Source organism: Tenrec ecaudatus, chromosome 7 (genome assembly GCF_050624435.1).
Source record: "Tenrec ecaudatus isolate mTenEca1 chromosome 7, mTenEca1.hap1, whole genome shotgun sequence".
NCBI lineage: Eukaryota > Metazoa > Chordata > Mammalia > Afrosoricida > Tenrecidae > Tenrec > Tenrec ecaudatus.
The window spans coordinates 63,242,171-63,269,630 of record NC_134536.1 but is presented as its reverse complement, the minus strand read 5'-3'; the positions used below and the strand labels follow the sequence as shown (position 1 = coordinate 63,269,630).

At 48.0% G+C, this 27,460-nt stretch overlaps 1 protein-coding gene across 1 annotated transcript in view; it reads left to right on the top strand.

Moving 5' to 3' along the window:
* Nucleotides 1–27,460, top strand: part of LOC142452380 (coiled-coil domain-containing protein 162-like) — an 84,093-nt gene that overhangs the window by 9,929 nt on the left and 46,704 nt on the right. Inside the window, exons 4-6 of the mRNA XM_075553742.1 lie at nucleotides 8,646–8,784; nucleotides 16,806–16,956; nucleotides 26,927–27,082. Coding sequence (XP_075409857.1) covers nucleotides 8,646–8,784; nucleotides 16,806–16,956; nucleotides 26,927–27,082 — 446 coding nt within the window. The remainder of the gene's footprint in view (nucleotides 1–8,645; nucleotides 8,785–16,805; nucleotides 16,957–26,926; nucleotides 27,083–27,460) is intronic.

The window sequence follows — 27,460 nt, the reverse complement described above, 5'->3', positions numbered from 1 at the left end:
GCGGTAGCGCCTCTCTCGTGGAGCTCCATCGTGGTCAAAGATCTAGAAGCATGGACACAAGCAGTTCCGGCCCAGGACATCCGCGTGTATCTGAGGAAAACACCGCTCCGTTGGGTTTTTCCCGATGACTGATCTTCTGGAAATATATTGCTGGGCCTTTCTTCCGAGGCATCTATAGTAAACTCAAACCACCAACCTTCTGGTGAGCAGGTGAGCATGTTAACTCTTTGTACTGCCGAGGGACTCCAGGTCCTGTACAAGCCCCACTAAATAGTCAAAAAGTATCGCTGCCATAGAGTCGATTCTGATTCAGTGTTCCTATCAGGACAGGGTAGAACTACCCCTTTGGGCCTCTGAGACTAACTCTTTACAGTAGCAGAGAGCCTCATCCTTCCCCCACGGAGCACCGGGTGGTTTATGAACTGCTGACCTTGGAGTTAGTAGTCCAATGCATAATCATCAGGCCATCAGAGGTCCTCTAGGGTTTGTTCATTCCCTTCCCGGCCTTCGTAACCTTGCAAGGTCAGAGCCAAGTGACTGGGTGCACTCACTACAAAGAAACAAGCGGAGGGTCCGTCAGGCAACAAGGTCTGGATGGTCTTGCTGTCGGAATCCAAGACCAAACGATCCGTCAAGCTGGATTTACTACAAGCAGGGAAACTGTTTGGTGATTTTAGCAAATTGACTCCCATCTAAATCATAATCACCAGTCATGTAAATATTCAATGAACTACAAAATATTAGAACACAGTACCCAGGGAGTTTAAAGAAGGAGGAAAGGGTAAGAAACAAGGTCTTAAAGTAGTCTTAAAGCAAAGGCAACATATAATCAGAGCATACTCCCTTCTTGAGCCCTGAGGGAATTGGAAAGGGCATGAACGGGCCTCTGGAAGGCAAATCGATGCCTGTGTCTGTGGACATGGAGGATCGGTAGGGCTGAAAAGGGTCAATGCCGCCTCAGCAGAAAGACAGAATGACTGCAGACTAATGAAGGAACTTTCACTGGCAGTGCAGTGGGTTTGCATGGGGCTGCTAACCACACAAGGTCAGCAGTTCAAAACCACCAGCCCCTCTGCAAGAGAAAGATGAGACTGTCTGCTCCCATGAAGATCTGCCATCTCAGAAACCCACAGGGGCTGTTCTTCTTGGTTTTATGGTTTCTCTGAGTGGGAGTTGACTTGATGGCAGTGAGTAATGAGCTTTCAAGGACAGTGGAGGTTAGTTGTCTTAGTCTGGCTTCTCTAGAGATCAAAACCAATGAAACCGATGTATATACACAGAGAGAGAGGGTTAGTTCAAGGACATGGCTCACGCCCCTGTAGAAACTGGCAAGTTCCAGGTGCCTGGGTCGATGTCAGGCAGGAGGCTTCTCTTGACTGCTGTAGCTCCAAGGGCTCATGAATCCAAGGTCAGCAGACCTCGAGTTACTGGCTGTAGAGGTGGATGAATCCATGGCCGGCGGGTCAAAAGGAAGGCTAGTGAGGACTCAAGATTGAACAAAAAGCAAACAGCTTTCCCATATCCCCAAGGAAACTCTCTTTCAAATGATGGGTTGCTCATCGATGTCATTGTGGAATGGACTGCATTATCTTAGCTCTCGTCATGGGGAGTGACTGCATCTTCATAGCCAAGCCACTGAAAATCCTGGTCCGGCCAGGTGGTCCCACAACCTTAGCGAGCGCAGTGTGGCAGGTGGTTTTGCACTTGACTGTTCACAAAGGTTGGCAGTTGATGGTTCAGAAAGTTGCTACAGGTCGGAACCAACTTCATGGCACCCAGCAACGACAAGATCTGCACTCAGGAGTCCCTGGGGAGGTGGGGTGAGGGTGGGGCACAGACAGGTAACACACTCAGCTGCTAACCAGAAAAGTTGGCACTTTTACTCCAACCAGAGGCGCCTAAGCAGAAAGTTCTGGAGATCTCCTTCCCAAAACCCCAGTCACTGAAAACTCTGGGGTCAGGCTCTCCTCTGACACACCTGGGGTCACCATCAGTTAGAATTGACTCAACAGCCACCAAACTCTTATTCAGCAGGAAACCATTGAGATAAGTGGGTCCCAACTTGCCAAGGGGTGCAATTAGAGATGGGTCCCGTTAGAACAAAGAGCAATATTAAGCCAATCATTGAAATGGATTGGTTTTCTATTTCAATGTGTAAATTGCAAATTAGAACAAAATATCCGGCTAGAGGGTAAAAAAAATATTCCGAAGAATAAATTTTTCCACAGCTGTTTCCACTGCAGTTCATCGCCAGGCAGTGTCCATTGCCATGGAAACAGCCAAAATCATACATAATGGCTTGTGGACATGCAACATTTTCTTAAAGAACAATTCCAGTGGCTTCGGGTTGGCCCTGAAGCGTGGATTTTAACCAGAATGTCTATTGTCAGATACTCCTTTAAAAGAGCCCAATGCCTGAGGTAGATAGTCTTTACTAAGAATCCCGTTTTCTAGAGGTCTAAGGTTCAAAGAGCGCCTCAGGTAATGGTTTGGGGGGATCATTTCAACCTACACAGAATCCAGAAGCTAGATTCCATGAGCATCATCGGCCGCTCAGTTCCTGAGTGCCTCATCTCATTGAGGGGGAAATATTTGTGCCCCAAGGACAACGTACAAAGTTGTGCACATTCCGAGGGCCTGCAAATAAAGAGCCAATGGAACCTTAAGAAACAAAACAAAGCAAACCCCTCTCTAAAAGAATCATTTTATAAAGAGCTTGGCTGCTCAATCTTGGAGCTATTGGGAATTACAAAGAAATGGCCTGTGTGAATGTACATGCTTTCAAGTAATTCTTGACAGGACATGGGGTTTGGGCTTGAGGTCTCCCACCTGTAAGGATGTAGCTCCGTGGCCAAAGTCTCTCGTCCCGAAAGTCACAACTCCCATTGCATCATGGGTTTGAAGCAGGTGTCACCCGAACAGGGCGTGTCCCCAGTGCTTTCCTTGGAAAGGCCCGCGAAGCGGACGCTAGCCCAGATACTACGCTCTGCATTCAGGAACTCTCCAGACAAATTAGGCATGGAGTGTGCGGGTCTGAGAGGGCCCACACGCTGCGGGAGACAGAGCCACTGTGACTCCTTGCTCTCTGATTCCCAGGCAGGGCCCTTTAAGGAGACATCCAAGAAAAGACTCTTGGCACAGGCTCCGCCCCCACTGTCACCAGCACCATCTGGCCCACTCTCACCACCTGTCACTAAGCAGCATGAGCCCCTGGAGCAGCAGTCCCCACCTTCCTCATGCCGCAACCCTGTCATCCACTTCCTCATGGGGTGGGGACCCCCAACCATACGATTATTTTCATTGCTACTTCACAACTGTCATTTTGTTACAGTTATGAATCATCATTTAAATATCTGATATGTAGGATGCATTTTAATTGTTACAGATTGAACATTATAAAAGCATAGTGATTAATCACAAAAACAATATGTAATTATATATTGTAAAATATTTCTTTCTAGTGGTAAATAGATGAAATTTTATCTTGAAGCATGGTGTAGCATGGGTAACAGTCTTAATATAACAACAGTAAACCACATTGCTACATTTTGCAACAGTACGCGTAAAAAGCCAATGTCACTGAGATGGTTGAGATAACTTCTTTCTCATCAAATCAGCATATCTGCATGTGGGTGGACCTGCCTGGAGATGGATAGAGGAGCGGTGTCTAGGTTCCTAAGACCATCAGAAATATGTGTGACCCCTGTGAAAGGGTCATTCAACCCCCAAAGGGGTCGTGACCCACAGGTTGAGAACCAGTGCCGTAGAGGCAGTAGGGCCAGAGCGTGTGTGTGTACATGTGGGCGGGCGGGCACGCTAGGGGGCAGATTAAAGAACTGACAACTGGAGAACAGCCCCCTAGCCCACACATCAGTCTTTCTGTGATAATGCCATTGTGTTCATTTCCCAGAGGGAAGCCCTGGTGGTACAAGGGTGAAGAGCTCAGCTGCTAACTGAAAGGTCGGCAGTTCAGACCCACTGAGACTCCAGGGGAAAAACCTAGTGATCCACCCCCCTAAAGACCACAGCCTAGGAGGTTGTGGGGGTCAGTTCTACTCTGGTGCACGTGATCACTATAGATCGGAATCAACTCCCGGCACACAGCCCCAGCAACTACAGATGGTACCACAGTCTGGGCAGAGCAAAACAACAGAGGTTTGTGGTCTCATAGTTCTGCAGGATTGATGCCCCAAATCAGGGGTCATGAGTCCTGAGCCTTGATCGACCCACAATCAATGCTTATGGAAGTAGCAGGTCAAGAGACCAGGAGACACATTACATTGGGTAAATCGGCTGCACAAGATCTCTCTAGAGTATTGAAATGCAAGGACGTCACCTTGAAGACTAAGGTGTGCCTGACCCGAACTATGGTATTGTCCATTACTTCCTATGTGTGTGAAAGTGGCACATGGAACAAGGAAGACTAGAGAAGAATCGATGGGTTTGCATCGTGGTGCTAGAGAAGGATACTGAAAGTCCCATGCACTGCCAAGAGCATACACAAGCCCCTCTCGGAAAAAATACGACCAGAGTGCTCCTGAGCGGCAAAGATGGCCAGACTTTACCTCAGGTACTTAGGGCATGTGGTCAAGAGGGACCAGTCCCTGGAGAAGGACATTGCCAGTGAAGGTGAGGATGGGCCTCGACATGACGGACTGACACAGTGGCTGCAACAACGGGTTCAAGTAGAAAACCAATTGCGAGGGCGGTGCAGGACCGGGCAGTGTTTCGCTCTGCTGTGCGCGGGGTTGCTATGGGTTGGAGCTGACTCTGTGGCTCCTGACAACAACTCTCTCTGAGGGCTCTGGGGAAGGAGTCTTCCTTGTCTATACCTCGCTCCAGGTGGCTCCTGACCCTCCTTGCATTCGCTGGTTTCTAGATGCATCTGTCCACTCTCTTTTCCGTGCCTTCACGTGGCCATCTTCCCTCTGAATCTGCGTCTCTTCTCCTTTTTGTAAAAGGACACCAGTCATCTTATACGAGGACTCACCCTCCTCCGGTATGACCCCATGTTTACTGGTAACATCTTCAAAGACACCATTCCTGTGCTGAAGTGGAACTTCTTAACGTGGCTCTTCTGTCCATGTCTCTGTAACTCCCACCAAATGATTAGGTGGAACTATGCAAATAAGGTGTGTGATACACTGATGGAAGGGATTGGTTGGTTTTAGTTGCCACTCCACTGTGTATACAAGAGTCTGTCAGAAGCCATGAATAGACCATAACTCTTTATGAGCATAGAAAACCTCATATTGAGGCTTGGGAATGGGGTACTAGAATTTTTCTGTTGTTTTAGAAAACGTCAAATGAATGGGAGACCCGGATCACCTCCTCAAATATCTTACAATCCCTGTCTATCTATATAACATGGGCATGAGAAGCAAGCCTGAGGAGAAAGCAACAGGACCCATGGTTTGGGGGTTGGGGGACTTGGGGCAGGAGGAGGCGGGGGTGAAGGGAGTGGAGAGCAAATAACATCATGGATAGGGGAACAACTAGGGATCTAAAATCAACGGTGAAGTGGATGTAGCGTTCCTGGTGGTATTGGAGCAGCTGTAATCTAGCCGAGAGGAATTACAGAGAAACAAACAAAGGGTGAGGATTATAGTTGGGCAGGAGGAAGGTGAAAGGAAATAGAGTAAAGAACCAGGAAGCAAAAATATGTATAGAGGTATAAATATAGACATGTATATATGTAAATATATTAGTGCATAAAATAGGGGTATTGACCTATGTACATATATTTATATTCGTAATACATTGAGGCAGTAGACAGATGCTGAGCCTCTCCTTAATTATTCTCTCAACACAAGAACACTTTGTCCTAATAATTTGGCACCGGGCAATGCCCACCTCCCCGACACGCTCGCTGAAGACAAACTGGGTGCATAAACAAAGGTGGTGAAGAAATCAGATGGTGCTTGGCTATTAAAAGATATATCATCTGGGGTTTTAAAACCTTGAAGCCATACAAGCAGCCACCTAGCAGGGAACAAACAAAACCCATATGGTGGAAGAAGCACACCAGCCTATGTGATCATGAAGTGTTGAATGGAACAGGTATCAGGAATTCAAAAATAAACAATCTCATTGAGGTGAAGGAGAGGGACCAAAGAAGAGACCCAGAGCCCATCTGTGGATAATTGGATAATCCCACACAGAGGGACCGCATGGAAGAGAAGATACATCAGGGGCAGCTTAGCACTGAGGAAACACACAGCACTCCTCTAGTTCTTTAATCCTTCTTCCTCCACTATTATGAGCTCAGTCCTGCCTTGTAAATCCTGCTAGACCAGTGTAATTACACCAGAATAGATGAGAGCTTTCAATATATGGAATTCAGTGTAGACAAACCCCCTTGGAAACAGTAATGGGAGTAACGGTTCCAGGAGGGTAAGGAAAGGGAAGGGGAGGAAAAGGGAGGAGAGGGGGAACAGATAGCAATGATGGCGGGCTAACCTTCCTCAAGGGGGACGAATACCAGGATAGTAGGTGAAGGGATAGAATGGGCAGTGTAAGATATGTATAAATAATAATATCAATGCATAATATATAAAGTGTTCCCGGGAGTGTTAGGCTGGGGGAGGGAGGGAATAAAGAGGAGCTGATATCAAAGGGCTCAAGAAGAAAGATAATGTTTTGAAATTGTTGATGCCAACATTTGTACGTGTCTACTTGATTTAATGGATGTATCTATTGTTATCCTATATGTAAGAGTCCCCAATAAAATGCTTTATTAATTAAAAAATTAAAAATAGCAACAGAAAAATTATATATATATATATATCAATTCCTGAGACCCTATAGTACAGAGTAGAACTATGCCATAGGGTTTTGCAGGCTATAAATCTGTACAGAAGCAGACTGCCTCATCTTCCTGCTATGGAGTGGCCGCTAAGTTCAAACCTTTCAGCTGTATGTTTAACCCACTACAATACCAGAGCTCATTGGACTGCTTTTATCCTAAAGCCAAGGGAATACCGGCATTAACCATTCTCTACCTGGGTCTCCCCTACTCAGTCCCCACAGACAGCGTCTCCACTCACATTGCTCCTCAGCTTGCCAAAGAACCCAGCTGGGCAAAGAGAAAGAGTAGGGGATCAGCTGTTGAAGTAGACCAGCTTTGGAAATGCTCGAGGAGCCCTGGTGGCAATAGTAGTTACCCGTGGGGCTGTGATCCATAAGGTCAGCAGTTCAAAACCACCACCTGCTCCAAGAGAGAAAGTCTGGGCTTTCTACTTCCATAAACAGTTGCAGTCTTGGAAACTCACAAGGGCAGTTCTACTCTGTCCAATGGGGTCGCTATGAGTTGGCATTAACTCAGTGATAGTGAATGAATTGGGGAAATGGGTGGGCTTTGTATCAAGGCATTCTGGTCAGTTTCCATAGCCCCTCCCCCCCTCCACAGGGATGTCACTGCCCTTGCTGTGAGTTGATAGGGTGCCTTCTGTTAGCCCTCTAAGTGCTTGTAGGCTCACCCACCCAGCGCACCCTGTCCTTCTGTCTCCTGCCCTGTGCCAACAAGGTGTCCTCCAGATCCTCACAAGTGCTTCCAACCCCCCAACGTTACATTTCCAGTCAAAATGTGAGTAAACCTATTTATAGCTAACCTACTCTTGCATTCTTAGAAATAAGCCAAACCGGACTTTCCCACACCTGCCCCTAGATGTGTATGCACGTGTGTGCATGTTTGCTGGCTTTGGGTGATCTTGTGATCAGACATAGGGACTGGTTTATAAATCAAACTCACTGCCGTCAAGTCCGTTCCAATACATGTTGACAGGGTAGACTTCCAAGACTTTAGATCTTTATGGGCACGGACCGCCTCGTCTTTCTCTCCCAGAGTGACTGGTGGGCTGGGACTACTGTCCTTGTGGTTCGCAGTGCATGCATAACCCACTACCCCACGAATGCTCCTTTAAAAAAAAAAAGAGCCAACAACATCTGATAGTCACAGGCAGTCTCCCACCCACATACAAACCAGGACAGACCCTACGGAGTTTCTGAGATCACACAAGATGGAACACGTTCACAGTCATCACCGCCTTCATTGTCAAGCCCCCAGTGGAGGGGCTGAGACTTTTACTTCTCACGCATGTTGTCTCATTCTATTAGAAATCGTGGTCTCATACATTTAAACACTGTCTTTCAGCAGTATTTCCTTGTTGGGATGAAAGCAAAGCAAGGTTCTATCTTCCAGAGAGGAAGAGGAAGGAAGGAAAGATCATCAAACCTGGGGATCCAGGGCATAAGGCTGGGCTTGCTTCGCAAAATGTATAATTAGCAAACCCGCAGGCAAAGATCCAACTCAAGATCATCGAACTCACTGCCATCGCGGCTAGCCCAGTTCATAGGAACCCGATAGGTCAGAGCAGAAATATCTCTGTGGGTTTCCAAAACTGTAATCTTTACGGCAGTAGAAAGCTTGATCTTTCTCCCAAGAAGCTGGGCGTTTCAAACTGCTGACCTTGCGGTTATCAACCCGAAGCATAGCCTCCTATGCTGCCAAGGAGTTCATCAAACGATGGCAGCGATGTCCATTTAGGCCCACTGGTGGCTCTAGAGGGTGAAATGGTGGCTCACCAGTTAGCTACGGCAGCCTGTATTTCACATTGACTCATGAAGTACTGTCTTTTTTTTTTTAGGGTCTGAATTGCAAGAGCTACAGAAAATGATTGACAGCCTTCAGAGCCCCCAAGACCCCAACCAGGTGGCCCAGGCCCTCCTCCTCCGGAGGGAGGTTATGTTTCTGCAGTTTGACTCCGCACTGAGGCATCTTGCCCGGTACGGCTGGGGCACTAATCCTGTCTGTCGGTTCTGCGGGGCAGGTGCTCTCAGATGACCATCCAGGGAGGGCAGCCTTCGTAAGATGAGCCAACATGCTTAAAATAGGCGGGGGCACAGTGGCGCCCAGGCACAGCCTGCTGCGAAGGGTGTCCGGGGGGAGGGGTGTCTTGTTAGATAACACCGTTCTTGATTTTATGAAATGTGCGTTCAAAACAGGTGGTTTGTGGGCCGTTGCTGCTCAGTGTTCAGGCTGTCTCCTTGGGAGGAACATAAGTCTCTGTCCCTCCAAGGCTTGTTCGAAGAGTTTTGTTTGCGTTTCTCACCCTTTCTTTACCTTTCCACTGCACCACCAAAGGAATTGATGGCTGAGCTAAGTTTATAAACAAATCATTTTACTTCTGGCCCGTACAATTGATTCAGCGCTCCGCATACAAGAAGACGGGTTATTCTTGCGTGATGAATTATAACTTAGATGAGAAACTCCGTTTGGATTAAAATCCACAAATGTTTCCACAATGAGTCAGCTGTGCACTAGAGGGAGAGCGGGGAGGGGGAGAGGGGAGGCAAGCCTGAGGGCTTCTGCTTACTCTTGTCAAAACTGAGCAACTTCCTCTGATAAGTTCCCAGAGTGAATATTCAGCCAACGCCCAGGGGCCTCTACGAGCAGGCTCTTCCCTGTGGCCTGTAAAGGCTTCCCACTGTCAGCAGACTGTAGAGAGTAAGAGAGAGAGAGAGAGAACCTGGGGTTTGTACTCCACTAGGGAGCCTGGTCACCTACTGGCTTCCACATTGGGCAGTTCACCCCAAGGTTGCTGGTTCAAACCCACCATCCAATCTGAGGGAGGAAGATGAGGCGTTCTGCTCCTGTTAGGATTTATAGCCTCAGAGAACCACAGGGGCCGTTCTACCCTGTCCTATAGACTCACTATGAGTTGGAGTTGACTTGAAGCCAGTGAGGGAGAAAGAGGTAAGGAGGGTGGAGGGAGAGAATTCCTGGGTGGTGTAGATGGTTTGTGTGCTTGGCCGCTAACCAAAAGGTGGGAGGTTCAGTTCCCACAGGGGCCCCTCAGAAGAAAGGTGTGGCAATCTACTGCACACTCAGCCGCTACAAACTTACAGAGCACACAGGGTCCCCATGAGGCAGCATCAACTCCACAGCAGCCCCGCTTTGTGTCTGTTCTGCCTTGTCTTTACACTGAACATCCGATTTAGAAGGTTCGAGAAGTTGGCGTGGGGGGGGGATGGTGGTGGTGGTGGGGAACTGATTACAAGGATCTACATATAACCTCCTCCCTGGGGGATGGACAACAGAAAAGTGGGTGAAGGGAGACATTGGACAGTGTAAGATATGACAAAATAATAATGATTTATGAATTATGAAGGGTTCAGGAGGGAGTGGGTAGTGGGGAGGGAGGAGGAAATGAGGAGCTCATAGTAAGGGCTCAAGTAGAAAGTAAGTGTTTTGAGAATGATAATGGCAATAAATGTACAAATGTGCTTGGCACAATGGATATATGTATGGATTGTGATAAGAATTGTACGAGCCTCCAATAAAATGATTTTTTTTAAAGTTGGCAGGGGAAATGGAATGGAAAGATAATAGAACTATTCCACGAACTTTTGCAGCCAGCCCCCTCATAAATTCAGCAGGATAACAAGCCAGGCTCGGTGGCTTCTTTGTGTACCAGCACACTGCCTTCTGGGTTAACGCTCAGCCAAGGCTAGGATTCGAGCTCTGGGCTCGGAGAGCCCAAGCTCAGATTATGTCGGGAATTCACTTGGAATGAAGAACAGGGAGAGACCTTTGTGGATTCCAGGTACCCAGGGTATGGCGTTCCACTCTTCTCGCAGGGAGCCTCCGTGCAGCCCGGCTGTGGCTGCCACTCTGCGGGGACATAGGGGACGTTGTCTTAGATTGTGCTGAGTTGGCACCAACTCGACAGCGGTAAGTGTGAGTTTGAGTGTCACAGACCCAGGTTCACTATCATTTTCAGAGGACCCAACAGGGCAGCCACGTGATAGCTCCAGAGGGCGACCCCAGCATGGGAGACACCCACAGGTCCCTCCTGCAGGACTTCTCCTCTGGCCAGTTCAGCTATCTGTTTGGAAACACACAGCTAGTACATGCTAGGCCAGAGCAGAACCCAGGTGTCTGCCAGCAGAACAGGCCGTGGTGAGGATGAGAGGGATCTTGAAGAAATGGCCGGGCCAGGAGAAAAGAGAAGCTGAGTAAGACGTGCTATCCTTCTTGGTCGTTTGACTTAAGCCTAACTTGCAAACCAGGCAAAGTCCTTAGACAAGCAAAGGAGACAGGAAGCTTGGGAAGATCCCCGCCCTTCCCAGAACTGCCAAGCCTGAGCAAGTGGGACTGTCCTCTCGGGAAACCCTGCTTCTGTGAAATGTAGCCCTCCCCGGCTCGAAAGAAGGAACAGAAGCAACCCCTTGTGGGAGAGCAGCAGGCTTCCACAGGTTAGAGGAGAATCTGACTCAAGGACAAAGGCCCGTGGAGGCCCCTCAAGGGGCCCTGGTGGCATAATGGTTGGGAGCTCAGCTGCTAGCCCAAAGGTCAGCAGTTCAAACCCAAAGTGGTTCTACAGGAGATCCGGCCATCTAGTCATGTGAAGATTACTGACTCACTCACTCACTCACACACTGCCTTTGCACTGACTCTCATAGTAATAACCCTACAGGACAGAGAGCCACCTCCCTTTATAAGTTCTGAGGCAATCTTTTAAAAAAAAATCATTTTATTAGGGGCTCATACAACTCTTATCACAATCCATATATACATATCAACTGTGTAAAACACATCTGTACATTCATTGCCCTCATCATTCTCAAAACATTTGCTCTCCACTTAAGCCTTTGGCATCAGGTCCTCATTCCCCCTGCCTTCCCCCCTCCCTCATGAACCCTTGAAAATTTGTAAATTATTTTGTCATATCTTGCCCTGTCTGACATCTCCCTTCAACCCCGTTTCTGTTGTCCGTCCCTCAGGGAGGAGGTCACATGTAGATTCTTGTAATCAGTTCCCTCATTCCAACCCACTCTCCCTCTACCCTCCCAGTATCGCCACTCACACCCCTGGTCCTGAAGGTATCATCCACCCTGGATTCCCTGTGTTTCCAGTTCCTATCTGTACCAGTGTACATCCTCTGGTCTAGCTAGACTTGCAAGCTAGAATTTGGATCATAATAGTGGGGGTAGGGGGAGGAAGCATTTAGGAACTAGAGGAAAGTTGTATTTTTCATTGGTGCTACATCGCACCTTGACTGGCTCATCTCCTCCCCTAGACCCCTCTGAAAAGGGATCTCCAGTGGCCGACAAATGGGCTTTGGGTCTCCACTCTGCACTTCCCCCTTCATTCACTATGGTAAGGTTTTTTTTGTACTGATGATGCCTTATACCTGATCCCTTCGACACCTCATGTTCATACAGGCTGATGTGCTTCTTCCATGTGGGCTTTGTTGCTTCTGAGCTAGATGGCCGCTTGTTTACCTTCATGCCTTTAAGACCCCAGACGCTATACCTTTTGATAGCTGGGCACCATCACCTTTCTTCGCCACATTTGCTTATTCACCCATTTGTCCTCAGAGATCATATCATGGAGGTATGAACCCAATGATATGATTTTTTTGTTCTTTGATGCCTGATAACTGATCCCTTAGGCACCTCATGTTCACACAGGCTGATGTGCTTCTTCCATGTGGGCTTTGTTGCTTCTCAGTTAGATGGCCGCTTGTTTACCCTCAAGCTTTTAAAATCCTAGATGCCATATCTTTTGATAGCTGGGCACCATCAGCTTTCTTCACCACATTTGCTTATTCACTCGCTTTGTCTTCAGCGGTTGTGTCGGGAGGGTGAACATCACAGAATGCCAACTTAATAGAAGTATTCTTGCATTGAGGGAGTACTTGAGTGGAGGCCCAATGTCCTTCTGCCACCTTAATACTAAACCTATAAATATAGGCACATAGATCTATTTCTCCATCCTCATATATATATTTGCATTTGTATGTGTCTTTATCTAGACCTCTATAAATGCCCTTTGCCTCCCAGCCCTTTCCTCTATTTCCCTTGACTTTCCTCCTGTCCCACTATCATGCTCCGTCCCCACCAGGGTTTCAGCAATAACTCTTTGTTAAATTACTCTTGATCATGCCCTACCAGTCTGAGGCAGTCAATCTTTATGGGTGTAGAAAGCCTCATCTTTCTCCTGATGTCCAGTTGGTGGGTTCCTACTGGTGGCCTTGCAGTTAGCAGTCTGATTCATATCACAGTATACCACCAGGGCTCCAAAGATCGCAGCCTCAAGCTCCAAGCTCGCTGGCACTGAGTTGGTGTGACTCACAGCGACCCTATAGGACCAGGGGAGAACTGCCCCTGTGTAACTTTTTACAGGAGTAGAAAGCCCCACCTTTCTCCCAAGATAACAGGGAAACCTAGAGGGCGGTTCTCCTCTTCCCTCTCCTTTCCCTTCCCCCTCCCTCTCCATTTGCTCACGTGAGTCCCCATGTACGGTGTTGCCTATCTTGGATGTCACAGATGATTCTGCCCTCAACTCCTCAACAAAAGGTTGGTGTTTCAAACCCACCCAGAGGTGCCTCAGGTGACTGGCAATCGCTTCTGAAAAGGCCCCGTCCCTGAGAATCCCAGGGAGCAGTTCTGCACTGTACACATGTACACAGAGCTAAAGGGTTGCCCCAGACTGTGGGGCCCACACACTGAATATATCAATGATCTGTGTCCCTTTAGAAAAGGCACGTCAACTCTTGATTGAAAGGATCTTCAATCCTTTGCAACTGGGGGCTAGAGGGAGGTTACCATCCATCCACCCACCCACCCAGCCTTGTAAACAAAACTTCCTCAAAGGGGCACTATCCCCAAACCCACTGCAATGAGTGGGTGCTGACTCCAGGAGACCTTGCAGAAGAGAGTAGAGCCGCCCTGCGGGCTTCTGAGGCTCTCCGTAGTTCCTGAGCAGCAGCCTCATCTTTCTTCTTTGGACGGTGTGGTGGACTGAACATGCTGACCTTGCCGTTAGCAGAACAGATGCCTTACCTGCTCCACTACCAGGGCTCCACAGGAACTCTAGAACACAGAATCCGTTACATGGCTTGAAAGTTACCTCCTGCCTGAGTGTATTGCTGATGTTCAGGCTGATTCGGGTGAAGAGGAGAAACGTGTCGAACCATTCCAAAGGTGTCTGCAGTCATCCCGATCGAGTGCAGTTGGCCCTGGCCCAGCACCGACCACCCAGATGTGAAACCATACAGTGAAACCTGTGTGGTTCAAGGGTCAACCTTCTATCAAGAGGGAAAGAAAACATTACCGTCTAGTCTGTGAAATTGTGTTGGTTTTCTCACTTGAAATTTCCTTAAATTCATTTTAATTTTCATACTTGTGTAATTTAACTCAAAGTTCACCACCATCAAGTAGATCCCAACCCTTAATGACACTATCGGACAGAGTAGATCTGCCCCTGTGGGTTGCAAAGGCTATCAATCTGTATGGGAGCAGAAAGCCTCCTCTTTCTCCCATGGAGCAGCAGGTGCATTTGAACTGCTGACTTTGTGATTAGCAGCTTAATGTTTAACCCACTACACCACCAGAGCTAGTTTAAGTATTAGTTTAAGACTACCTAAACCAGGGGTCCTCAAACTTTTTAAACAGGGGGCCAGTTCACTGTCCCTCAGACCGTTGGAGGGCTGGACTATAGTTTTTTTTAGAAAAAACTATGAACAAATTCCTATGCACATTGCACATATCTTATTTTGAAGTAAAAAAAAAAAAACCAAAATGGGCAAAACATCTGGCAGGCCGGATAAATGTCCTCAGCGAGCCACATGTGGCCCGCGGGCCGTCGTTTGAGGACGCCTGATCTAAACAGATAGGAGCCTTGGTGGCATAGTGGGTTTGCACTGGGCTGCTAATTGCAAGATCAGCAGTTCGAAACCACCAGCTGCTCCGGGAGAAAAAGGTGAGGTTCAAACACAGTTCTACCTGCCTCCACGGTAGTGAGTTTAGAGTTGTTTAAACACATAGATGCTGACGTGTGCTATCCCGAGGTTTCTGGGAGGGGCTGGCTTTCTCACGGTTAAGTTGGGCCTTGGTTATGACCGTGACTGGAGCCTCAAGTGGCTGAGGAGCATGGTGTCTCAGCTTTTGCCCGGTCTCTTCAGGACCACTTGGCAAGTATTGGTCTTGTTTTGGTTGTCCATGCCTTTAGCAAAGAGCCTAGCATGTGCCCTGTGAACCTTCTGCCCCTGGCCTTCAACCAGCTTGTAGGGAGCTCTCTGGCGCACACAATAATGGGGAGTCTAGGAACCGGTCTCTCGCTGGCAGTGCCGTGGCTGGAGCGTGGCAGAACAGTGTGGAGGCATTTTGGCGGTCTGATTCGGGCTGGGGCTGGCAGATGTGCCACCGGCCTTCCATGCATTTCTCTGGAGTGTGGTGCTCAGACCCACCGACAGAAGCATAGCCCAGGGTTTGTCCACCGAGGGTCTGAGAGTGTTGTCTGCGGGGGTTCGTGCTCCGTGTTCAGTATTTGCAAAGTGCTGATGATCAAAGTGCCCCTGTCCCAAAGTGTCGAGATATCCGTTCATTTAAGATGCTCCCCTTTCCTCCTTTCCTCAGATCATCTCGGAAGTGATCGCACTTCCTGGGGGTGGGAAGAACAGTCAAAATTGGCGGGGGTGGGGGGCACGTCCGGTTTCGGTGAACTCCTCCAATCCCAGCCTCTTGGGGTTGGCCTGTGGCTTGTCACCCCTCCTGGGCTCCCACTTTGGGGAAATATAGGCTGGTGACCCCCAGGTCTCATCCACACTCAGGGGTGTGCTCATCGCCAGGACGCCCCCCTCTCTGAAGTGGGGGTTCACATCCCCGTCTGCCATTGCCGACGGTTCCTTTAAGCCTCTGCCAGCGCCCTTCTCCTTTGGTGTCTGTCACTAGCATGGAGGATCCAGGCAAAAGGTCCCTTCAGTCCTGGGGTTGCCACCTGTACACACACCCGTACACACACACACACACACACCAATCTGTGTCAGCTTCACCTTTCCGAAGGCATCCAGCGGATCTAGAAAGTTTTTCCTGGCTGGGTAAATTCTCGTTTCCTTTTGGGAAAGAACAGCACCCACGTTTGCTATGCAGACTTCCTTCTCCAGCCATGACTCGCTGTGTCAATGCCACGTGCTCGCCTGCAAGGTTTTGGGTCCCTGATAAGTTTTATTTTTTTTAAAAAGTTACCTTTCTTTCTCAAACCCATGTCTTTTGTTTCATTTGCAATTTGGTTTTACATTTCAGAAACTAGTCTCTCAGCACATGAAGATTTTTAAGGTCTTAAAAAAAATCGACAACGGGGATTTTTGCTCTAGAGCTACGGCTGCACAGTTTAAGAGCCAGCCTGCCTCTGCTGGTGCGAGCGAAAGTGAGAAAGGCCACATTTCCAAGCTTCAACCACATGAGGCTCGTGGCCACCGTACCGAAGCGTGTAGATGCTAGAGCATGTTCATTGTTGCGGAAGTTCTGTAGAACCTTGCTAGGTTTACAACGAAACCAAACCAAACTCACTGCCCTTGAATAGATTCCGACTCCTAGCGACCCCAGGGGACAGAGTAGAACTGCCCCGGCAGGTTTCCGAGGCGGTAACTCTTTAGGGGGGGGCAGACAGCCTCCTCTTGCTCGAGTCTGGCTGATGCTCTTGCCTGCGGACAAACAAGGTGGATATGCCAATGGCAACCTCCTTCCAAAAATCTAGGCTTTAGGCTCTGACCCAAGTGGGCTGAGCCAGAATCGCTCTGCGACTCAGTCTCGTCCACCCGCCTCCCCCTTGAGCCTGTGACTGGTGGGAGCGAAGGTCCGCGAACAGAGAGAGGAGGAGGGGTCAGGGATGAGGTGGCTGAGGAAGAAACTTCAGTTATCATCTGGAAATGTCGCCATGCCTCTACTCTTTGAAGAAAGTGTCAAACTGAGAAACGTAAGTCATTGCTTTTAACGAACTTCCCTCAATGGTTTTCCAGGACATTTTTGGCAGCTGGAAACACCCCTGCCTACCAGTCTGTCACCGACGGCATGTACCACGGGCTGCCACCAATGAGCGACTCTCTCGTGAGGAGCCTCTTTGCACCGCAGCTTGGCCTGCCGCAGCCACTGGATCCGCGGAGCCTCCAGGTGCGCTCACAGCTGGTTGCTCTCTTGGAGTTACAGTCTTAGAAGCCCCCTGGGGCAGCTCTAGCCTGCCCTATGGGATCCCTGTGAGGCAGAGCCCACCCCGATGACAATGAGTTTTCACAAGGCCCGAGGTGTCAAGAGGATTTGTTGAGGGATTTTGGTCCCTTGGCTTCTGCTTGGTTTAAATGTGTGTATGTGTTGGGGGGAGGGGGTTGGGGGGGCATCACAGCGCTTCACTGGCTCCCTCCACTCACAGGCAGCCATGATCCCTGTCAGGGTCTGTCTCCAAACTGCTCCCCAGGCTAGCGGGGCAACAGCTTCTCTTACTCGCAGTCGATAGCAGAACCAGCATTTGGTCTTCCAGGTGCCATGATCAGGTCAGCAGCGGGCTTGACTAGCCCTGCGGACGACATGGATTGTTGCGAGAGACGCTGAGGACTCCAGTTGTTCCGAACAATGTTACCCATGCAGAACGATCTTTCCGAAGATCCCCTTCACGTTCATCACGTGGGCAGCTCTCCGCGGGGCTGCCTACTACACGACAGGCGGCCTCTCCAAGCAAGAGCAATCAAGGGAATGAAGGAGAACCCAAGGCCAAAGCCACAATTGCTAGGACCGAATTTCCGAAGGGAGAGCCCATCACCATCACTGGTGCCAAACACTGATTATTCGAAACAGCACCAAGTCCCACATACATCCCAACGGAGGGGAGAAGGCCATCGCTGGATGGGAGGACAATAAAAGACTCTGCGGACCTCTCCTTAAGACCACCTCACAAGCCCAGCTCTTTTGACTCCAACTTGATGTTTTCATGTTATAAAGCTTAGCCCAAGTGACACTAACATCCGCTTCAATAAGTCACGCCCACACTTTCAGCTACTCTGCTACAAGGCAGACTCCTGAACCAATTGAAATCCAGAAGGGAGGGTTGGATTCTGACCAGTAGTTTTGCTTCTTCTGCCTTGGGCACTGCCTGGAGGTAGGTGCCCTGGCTTCCTGCTCCCAGGAGGATGTGGAGCAACTCCCAGTCAAGGAATCATCTGAAAACTCACTACCCGAGTCAATGCCAGCTCATAGTGAGCCCCTGTGGGTTTCCAAGACTGTAACTGTTTACAGGCGTAGAAAGTCCTGTCTTTCTCCCAAGGAGGTGCTTGTGGTTTTGAACTGCTGACCATACAGATCACAGCCCAACTTGTAACCACTAGACCACCAGGGCTCCTAAGAATCATCTGAAGGTAGCACCGAGTCTGCACGTATAGAATGGGGTAGAATGGGCAGGCCCATCGCATCCCAGGCTGCACATAGACCCACAAGGACTAAGGGATGCTTTGACCATTGGACAATAATGTGAAGAAACAGAAGTTTATGTGATGTTAAGCTAGAACTGAGTCACAAGGGTAACAGAAAGATTTTCAAGGTACATAACACTGAGATCATTTGAGAAAATTTACTGTTGTTAATGATAAATATACCCCATTGGTGTCACCCTGTTCCAGTACTTTTAAACGCTGGTATCGACTTATTATACTGAACTCCTAAGGATCTTCAGTGTTAAGCCACCTTCTGGAGGGGCTAAATAAACATTATTCTTTACCCCATCAGGAACTAGCCATCAAGAAGTATTTCTCCAAAATAAATAAACCATCCAACAATGTTTTAGGATCCACTCACAGGCATCCCGTTCACAGGTACCTATTGTCCAGTGACACAATTATTCAGTGTGATCTTGTTTGTTATTATTTCTTGTGTGTTTGTTTTTTAGGCATATGTTCTGTTCCCTTGGAGAACCTCTCTGGAAGATGGAGGACCATTTCCAGTTATGAGTGGCCTCCCAGATCCCCTGGAATACAATATGCAGGTAGAGGAGATCTTATTTGTCCCCCAGAGAGCAGAATGCAGTCTGCAAAACACAGTCTTTAAGTCCACGGGGCATATCCTCTGTACTCTGGCCCAGGGGGTTTCAACCTGGGGGTCACGGCCCCTTTGAGGGGGTCAAACGACATTTTCACAGGGGTCACCCGATTCATAATAGTAGCAACATGACAGTGATGAAGTAGCAGCGAAAATAATTGTATGGTTGGGGGGTCACCACCACAAGAGGAACTGTATGAAAGGGTTGCTGCATTAGGAAGGTTGAGAACCGCTGCTCTAGCCAGTGCTGTGAGATCACCAGTGTCTGATGTGAAGTTATGCACCTGATGCTGAAAGACAAGTCTTGTTTCTACCGACCGGGTGAGAATCATGCTCTCGGCTGTTATCTGCCTCGGCTGGTGCTCCCACGATCAGCAGTTACCTGGAGAGCAGCCAGCACCTTCTGTCACTGAGCCGCCTAAAAAAAACCTCCCCGGCTGGCAGCCCTTGACTCACCTGGGGAAGGAACAGGGATGAGGAGAACATTATAAGCAGGACCCATAAGGAGACTTTTTCTGTTTTTAATTATTTTATTGGGGGCTCGTACAATTCTTTTCACAATCCACACATACATCCATTGTGTCAAGCCAATTTGTACATTTGTTGCCATCATCATTCTCAAAACATTTGCTTTCTACCTGAGCCTTTGGTATCAGCTCCTCGTTTTTCCCTTCCCTCCCTGTCCCCCTCCCTCATGAATCCTTAATTTATAAATTATTATTATTTTGTCATGTCTTACACTGTCCAACGTCAAGGAGGCCTTTATAAGTGTGCCCTTTTCCTCCAAATCTTCAAGGAAGTGCTATCACATCTTTTAAAAATGAAAGTAATCATACTGTACTAAGAACGTGGGTATGAAAACCAACCACATCTCTGCTTCACGCTGGCCGACCGACCAGAGAGGGGTGGCAGTGAGGCAGCACCGGCTGTGGGTTCACGAGGGTGGGGCCTGCGTGTTAGGAACATGGGTTTGTGTTGTTGGCTTTTATGTGTACTCAAAACCTGGTCAATAAAATTTCCCCAAAAATCATAATCATGGTTCAATCTTAGGCCCCCCAACTCAGAAATGATCCCAGCGAACATTTTTTCTAGGATTTTCTCTTATATTAATTTTATTTGTCCTTTTAGAGGACGGACTATTGACACGACATTCTGTGTTCAGCTGTGCATTGTTCTGTTCACTTGATTTGATAAAGAATCTCTGAATGCCATTCTGTAACGACTGCATAATATTCTCCCATAGGAGGCTACCAGATTGTACGTTACTCTCACTGGGCTGCTAGCCACCAGCCACTCCTGTAAAGATCCATGGTCCCCAAGCCCCAAGGGGCGGCTCAGTTCTATGAGACGGGCGGTAGGTGTCAGGGTGATCTGGAGGCAGTGCGTGAGAGCCCAGAGATACCTCGGTAGTGGACCGGCTATCGGTAGTGGACCGGCTCCAGGCTTGAACGCACCACTACTCTGACAGCAAAAAATAAATCTGCTCATACGCGTAGCTTTGCCCAATAATCCAACTTGAGAAAACCAGTCCTGGCTGGAGAGTGAGTCACACACGTTGCCTGGAGCACGGCTGTCACGCAGACAATCCCGAGGGCTATGTCAGTGCTTTAAAACGGTCATTGTGCTTTTCTTACGTGCCCGAACTCTTGTAGCCGGGGCGCCAAGGGAAGTTAGTGACACAGGCAGCAAAGCTAAGGGGGAACTGAGAACCAAGATAGAGTTAAAGAAAGAAATCATTGTGAAATGTGACTCCAGTCACTACTTGTCTGATTTGGCAGCTGGATACAGCATGGCTGAGTCAATATCATTTTTGAAAAACAAACAAACATGGTGATTAACCCAGCAAATGTAGCCAAAGATGTTGTGGTGGTTACATAATTTCATGTCAACTTGAAATATGAGTGAAGGGGTGGAGTCTAGCCTGTCAATCAGGCCACAGTCTGAAGCCTACGTGTGGGCGTGGCCTTCTCATGAGGATTCTGGGAACATCCTCCCTTCCTCCCTGGAGGCAGGACTCTCTCTCTCTGCCTTTGTCTTCCTGTTGACAAGCCACAGGGAGACTTGCTGAGCCCTGGGAGGAGCCCCTTTCTCTGTTTCACCCTCCTGTGGAAGAGCCACACTTGACGGCTGAAGGAACCCCACGCAAACCTGCACCAGTGCTGAGCTGTTTCCACCGCCACTGGATCCACAAGACTGTCGCACCCACCAGCCTGTGATCTTCCTACATTTTGCATCATTGCATGTGACTGCGTGAATCTGAAGAAGGATTTATGGACTAGTATTGTACTTATGGGCTAATATCGAGCTTATGGACTTGATCTGGACTGGGCTGGGATGTTTTCTCAATATACAATTGTTCTTTGATATAAAGCACTGTCCCTGGATTGTTTCTCTAGTCAATCTGGTCTAACACAAATGTGAAATTTTTAACCAGGAAACCAAGAACCCGACCACCGAAGAGGCTGAAAAGTTACTCTTAATTTGAGTAAATCAGAAACAACTCGATGGTGACAGTGTACCCAAGGCAGTGATATGCAGGAAGGCTAAAGTCCTGGAAAAATGAATTTGTAACTGTAATCTTGGAGCCTCAGAACCATTTTATTCCTATGATTTCTTATGGGGAAAAATTGAGTCAGTTCTTGAACTTTTCGGTGTTCAAACATGGATTTAGACTTAATTGAGTTCGACAACCAAGGTATCACTGTATATCCCCAATAGTGGATACGTCAACATTTTCCATCTCAACGACACCACATCACACTGCCCTGTACAATCTCCTACCTTAGCCTCTCAATTGCTTCCTTAGGGTAGTTCTTAGATGTAAAATGCCTGAGCAAAAGGTGCAAATTCTTGGTCTCCGTAGTAACAATTGCCTTCATGAAAATCAGTACAACACTGGGCCCAAATGCCCCACCTTTCCACTCTGCTCTCCCACTCTACCACGTCTGGCTCCAACCCCTGCCTCCTCCCCTTAGTGCTCTCCCTTACGTCCCAGGGTTCTGCAGGGCACTACCAGGGCCACCCAGAAAGCGCAGCGTAAAGGACAATGGCCCAGGTCTTGTGGGTGCCGGTAAATCCCAATCCAAGTTCAGACGTCTGTCAGGAGGATCCTCCTTACCCCCAGGGCCATGGAGGCAAGGGAAATCAGACCAAAGAACCAGCCACAGAGCTGAAGGCTGGGTCACTGGCAGTCAGCTGCTCCCTTCTGCGTCCGCTTCTCTGGGGGCTCATTTTACAAGCAGTAGGGTGGCGCACTCACCGTCGCTATGAGCAATTACTCACAGGTGAATCCTATCAGTGTCTTTCCCCACCTTCATACCCAGACCCATGCAGGGAAAGGTCCTTTGGTGAGAGTTTGGCTTGAGTCACATTGAATAGCTCACTGCCCTTACAGTATCGGCTTCTGAGTTCATAAGGTTTTCAGTGGCTAATTGTTCTGAAGTGGACAGTATATTCCTTCGCCTTAGTCTATTTTTAGCCTGGAAGCTGTGCTGAAACCTGTTCACCTTGGGTGATCCTGCTGGTATTTGAAGTATCAGTGACATCCAGCATGACAGCAACAGACAAGCCACCACAGTACACCAAACTGACATACCCAAGTAAGTGGTGGTGGTATCCCTGGGTGGGGACACACTCTGCATGTCTTATGCTGAAAGATATGAAGAGGAAGTGCAAGTCTAGACTTGAACAATGTTGAACGACGTTATGGAAAACTACTGAATGACACGAGAAGCATCTAACTAAGAAGAAAGGAGGGCACAAAGACACTCTCAGAAAGCACCAGTCACCATGAAACCGTTTTAAGACAGAGCATATGATCAAGAACCGACTGGCGCTGAAGGGAGAAGTTCAAGCAGCACTGAAGATATTAGCAAAACACAAAGTTCCCAGAATTGGTGGAACACCAACTGAAGCGTTTCAGCAAACTGATGAAGCCCTGGAAACATTCACCCCCATGCCGAGAAATTCGAAAGAGCTACCTGACTAACTGACTGGAAGAGATCCAAATTTGTACCCTTTCGAAAGAAAGGAGACACAACCGTCAAACAACATCACTAGTGTTACATGCATGTGAAATTATGCTGAAGCTCATTCAACAATAGTGGCAGCAATCCCTCAACAGGGAGCTGCTGTAAATTCAGACGACATGAAGCAAGGCAGACATATCACTGCCGACGGCAGATGGACCTTGGCTGAAAGCAGAGAACACCCAGAAGATGTCTACTTGTGTATGATTGACTATGTAGAGGCTGTGTGGATCATAACCAATATGTATATCCTTGATAAGAATGAGGATTCGGCAGCATTTAAATGGGCTCATGTGGAACCTGTCCATCGATCGAGAGGCAGTTGTTTAAACAGAGCAAAGGAATACTGCATGGTTCAAAATCAAGAAAGGCGTGTGTCAGGGTTATATCCTCTTACCGTACTTATCCAATGTGTGCACTGAGAAAGTTATCCAAGCAGCATGACTCTGTACTAGAACATGACATCAGGATTGGAGGAGGGCTTATAAACAGCCTGCAATAAGTAGATGACACAACTTTGCTGACTGAAAGTGAGGAGGACTTGAAGTACTTGCTGATGAAGGTCAAGGATTTCAGCCTTCTGTATGGATTACAACTCAATATAAAGAAAACCAAAATCCTTACAACTGGACCAAGAAGTAACATCATGATGAAGAGAGAAAAGATTGAAATGGTCAAGGATCTCCTCTTGTTTGGATCCACAAACAATGCTCATAGAAACGTAGCCAAGAGATCGAACAATGCTTTGCACTGGGCAACGCTGCTGCACTAGACCTCTTGAATGTGCTGAAGAGCAGGGAGGTGACCCTGAGGACTGACTACGGTGCTCTTGATCCAAGCATGGTATTTTCAGTCACCTCCTTGGCATGTGCATGTTGGCCATGGACTAAGGAAGACTAAAGAAGAACCGATGTGTCTGGATTCTGGTGCTGGCAAGGAGTATTGGAAGTCCCATGGACCGCCGAGAGGAACAAACACATGTCTTAGAAGAACAGCCAGAGTGCTCCTGAGGAGTGGGGCTGGTGAGGCTTCCTCTGACGTACTTTGGACATGTTTGTCTGGTGAGGCCAGTCCCTGGAGAAGGACGCTGTGCTCCGTAAGTAGAGGGGCATGAAAAAGAGGAAGGCCCTCAATTAAAAGGCTTGACGCTGTGGCTGCAACCACGGGCTTCACCCGAGCAACAATTGTGAGGATGCGGCAGGACCGGTGTTTCACTGTACTGTTCACAGGGTCCTCTTGGGGGCACCTAACAGCAGCAGCATTACTGAGCTGCTCCACTTGAAAGTCCAGACCAGTGTACAGCCACCCCCACCTCCATCCCCAGCAGTACATGAAACTACCTTCACTGGACACTCTGGTCACTTCCGGGTTAAATGATTGTAAAACCTCTTGCCAGATTGGTAGGCAAAACTGTCAAAGACTACTTTAGTGGCATGAACTGAACGAAAATGTCATCTCTGGAAAAATCCTTTTTATCAACACTTTTCCCCTCAGCACGAGGAAAAGCTCTGACCCAAGAGTGGATTACCCAATATGCTAGGTAAGCATGGGCTCCCTTGTGCTTATGAGTGTTGTGCTTCCTAATCTGTAGTGAACATTTCACATGAATGTAGTTAAAGCGTGTGAAACTGTTCACTCAGATTAGTAAGTAAACACATGCTTACTTTGCTTACTGGAGACTCCGGCCCTGTCAAAGGTTATAATTTTTAAAAAACATTTTATTAGGGGCTCATACAACTCTTATCACAATCCATTCATATACATACATCAATTGTATAAAGCACATCTTTACATTCTTTGCCCTCATCATTTCTTTTTTTTTTTACATTTTATTAGGGGCTCATAAATTTTAAAAGAGGCTTTGATTTTGTAGGAAGATGCTATAGGGTTGGAAGAGGGACAGGCGCCAGCCATACCTTGACGCTGAATCTTTGATGTGGTGAAAAACTATGTGATTGTTCAAATTAGTAAATAAACACCAACAAGGCTGGGCTTGCTCTGCTTACTGAGTAACCTGACTGCTCGGGGCACTTCTGCTGAATTTAAGCAGTCTTTTTAACAAGCTTATAAAACTCTCTTTTTTGGGTTTCAACAATTTCACACTGACGCCGTAGTCGAATTAATTCTTTTCTGTTTACAGCTCGGGATCTAATCTAGACCCTGAGTTCAGTATCCACACAGCATTTTCATCTGCTCTGACTTATGTTGCTGCTGTGTGCTGTCAAGTTTTCCAATCCTAGCAACCCCCTGTGACCGAGTAGATTTGACCCACAGCTTTTTCGGGGCTGTAATCTTTAAGCCAGCAGATCACCAGCTCTTTCTCCCGCGGAGCCTCTTGGTGAGTTTGAGTCGCCAACCTCTGAGGTACTAGCCAGTGCTTAACCTTTGTGTCACCAGGGCTCCTCTTTAGCTTATAGAATGTGTGACTTTTGAGGGGCTATGAGGAATTAAAAAAGAAAAACAGAATGTGAGACTTTTGCCCTTTCTGCCCAGCCTGGATTAACACGGTGACTACCAGAGTGGCTTAAATGTGGCAATAGTTGGGAGGGTGGTGTGAGACAAGGGCAGAGTGTGTTCTGCTGTACAGGGTTACTGTGTGTCAGGACCAACTCAGTGACACCTGGCCACAAACTACCACCGAAGTCCAGGCCTCGGCCACAGCAGTTAGGATTAGGGAATTTGGAGACTTTCATTCAGCAAACACAAAGGCTTCTGGGACATGCTGGAGTTGTCATCTTGAGTGGTACGCATGCCCCCAGGCACTCTAGAAGAACCTACAGGCAATGAGGGGCTATGTCTGATGGGCTATTTGTGTCATGGTTGTAATTATTTTCAGGTCGTGAACTGAGGGAGCTAGTAAGCACACTCACAAAGACAAAACTTCTTAAAGATTTTCTAAGAAATGTTTTCCTCCTTTGAAAACAAACATGAACAACATCAAAGATATGGTTTAAATGATTAGAATGCTTCAGCCTTGGCTTATGATCCGGACTGTTGAGGTCGCAGCTCTCTTCAGCCAGATGTGGTCGAGAGAACGGAGTCCTGCTGGCATCGTGGCTGCTCAATGGGTCACTAACCTCATAGTCAGCAGTTTGAAAACATCAGCGATTCCTTGGGAGACAGATGAGGCTCTCTACTTCCATATAGTTCCCTTGTCCTTGAAGACTGCTATGAGGCGGAATCTAACTATGACAGGTTGTTGGGTTGTTTTTTAATGAGTTTGATCAAGAGACTATAGAGGCCCATATAGGCAGAAGAGAGAGCCACACCATATTTTATGAAGTTGAGGGTGCAGGCTTAGCAGCAAGATCGCTACTTCTACCTCTGTTACGTGGAGTGGGGGCTGGGGGAACGATGACCTTGAATGCCTTGAGTTTGCTTATTTTGAAGATGCAAGGTCCTGGAGAAAACACACACTCTGTTTTGCTTCTGAGAAACTCTACCTCCTCAGCAGTCAGGCAGCAAGCACACCAGTCTCTGTTGCCTTCCTAAGGCAATGGGTCTGGAGTCCCAGTGGTGTCGTGGGCTATTAATTGTACTGCTGATCTCAAGGTCAATGGTTCAAACCCACCAGTTACTCTTTGAGAGAGAGATGAGGCTGTCTGCTGCCATAAAGAATTGAAAGTCTTAGAAACCCAAAGGGGCCATACTGCTCCATCCTACAGCATTGCTATAGGGCTGCTATGAGTGGAAATGAACTTGAGGGCAATGGGTGTGGTTTGGGGTTGGATTCAAGCAATGCATGTGCCTCTGTCCTCTCCCAGGAGAATCACTCAGCCCATGACCTTCAGCTTGGTCACTGCGAGCTCCACAACATTCCAAGGACTGGAAACTCAGTATATCCACACAGAGCCAACGGTCTGAGCACAGGGAGGGCTTCAGGCTATAAATAGTACGTGGATTTGAGTGGGCTTCCTAGGAGAGTGGGGCTTGTAATTACATCTACTCCTAGTCCCCCCTCCCCACCAAAACAACATATGTAAATGATGCATAGATGTCCTCAAAATACTTTTTTTTTTCATTTTTTAAAGCTGTGCTTGTGTGAGCTGAGTGACCATGACCGAAAAGTGGCCCATGGAGAGCTAGCGGGCATGCAACTGCTAATGGACGATGTCACTCTGAGCAGCTGTCATGTGATCATGGAGGATGACCCCGGGAAGCAAGCCGCATTGGACCCAAATACACAGGTATTCATGGTGGACCATCGATGTCATTGGTCAGGACTGTATTAGAATGAAGAATCTTCTATTTGGGACCTGGATGAGAGCCCCATCTGTCCTCACATGGGCCCTTGTTCCGTACTAATGTCACACGTGAGCAGCAGAGAGGCAGCGGTGTCATGTGAAAACCACTCCAAAATGCTTCTTTCAGTCTGAGTCCCAAGTCGGTGGGACAGCTATTTCTGCTCCTTTTGATAACAGAGAACAAAGGTTATTGGAGGGCCATTGAAAACAAATAAAACAAACAGTCCAATGGGATGCTCTTTCTTATGGATTGTTCATGCAGATCTGCAACTTGAAGGGCCAGAGGGGTGGGGTGGAGGTTCCCAGGCAACACCTCAGGCC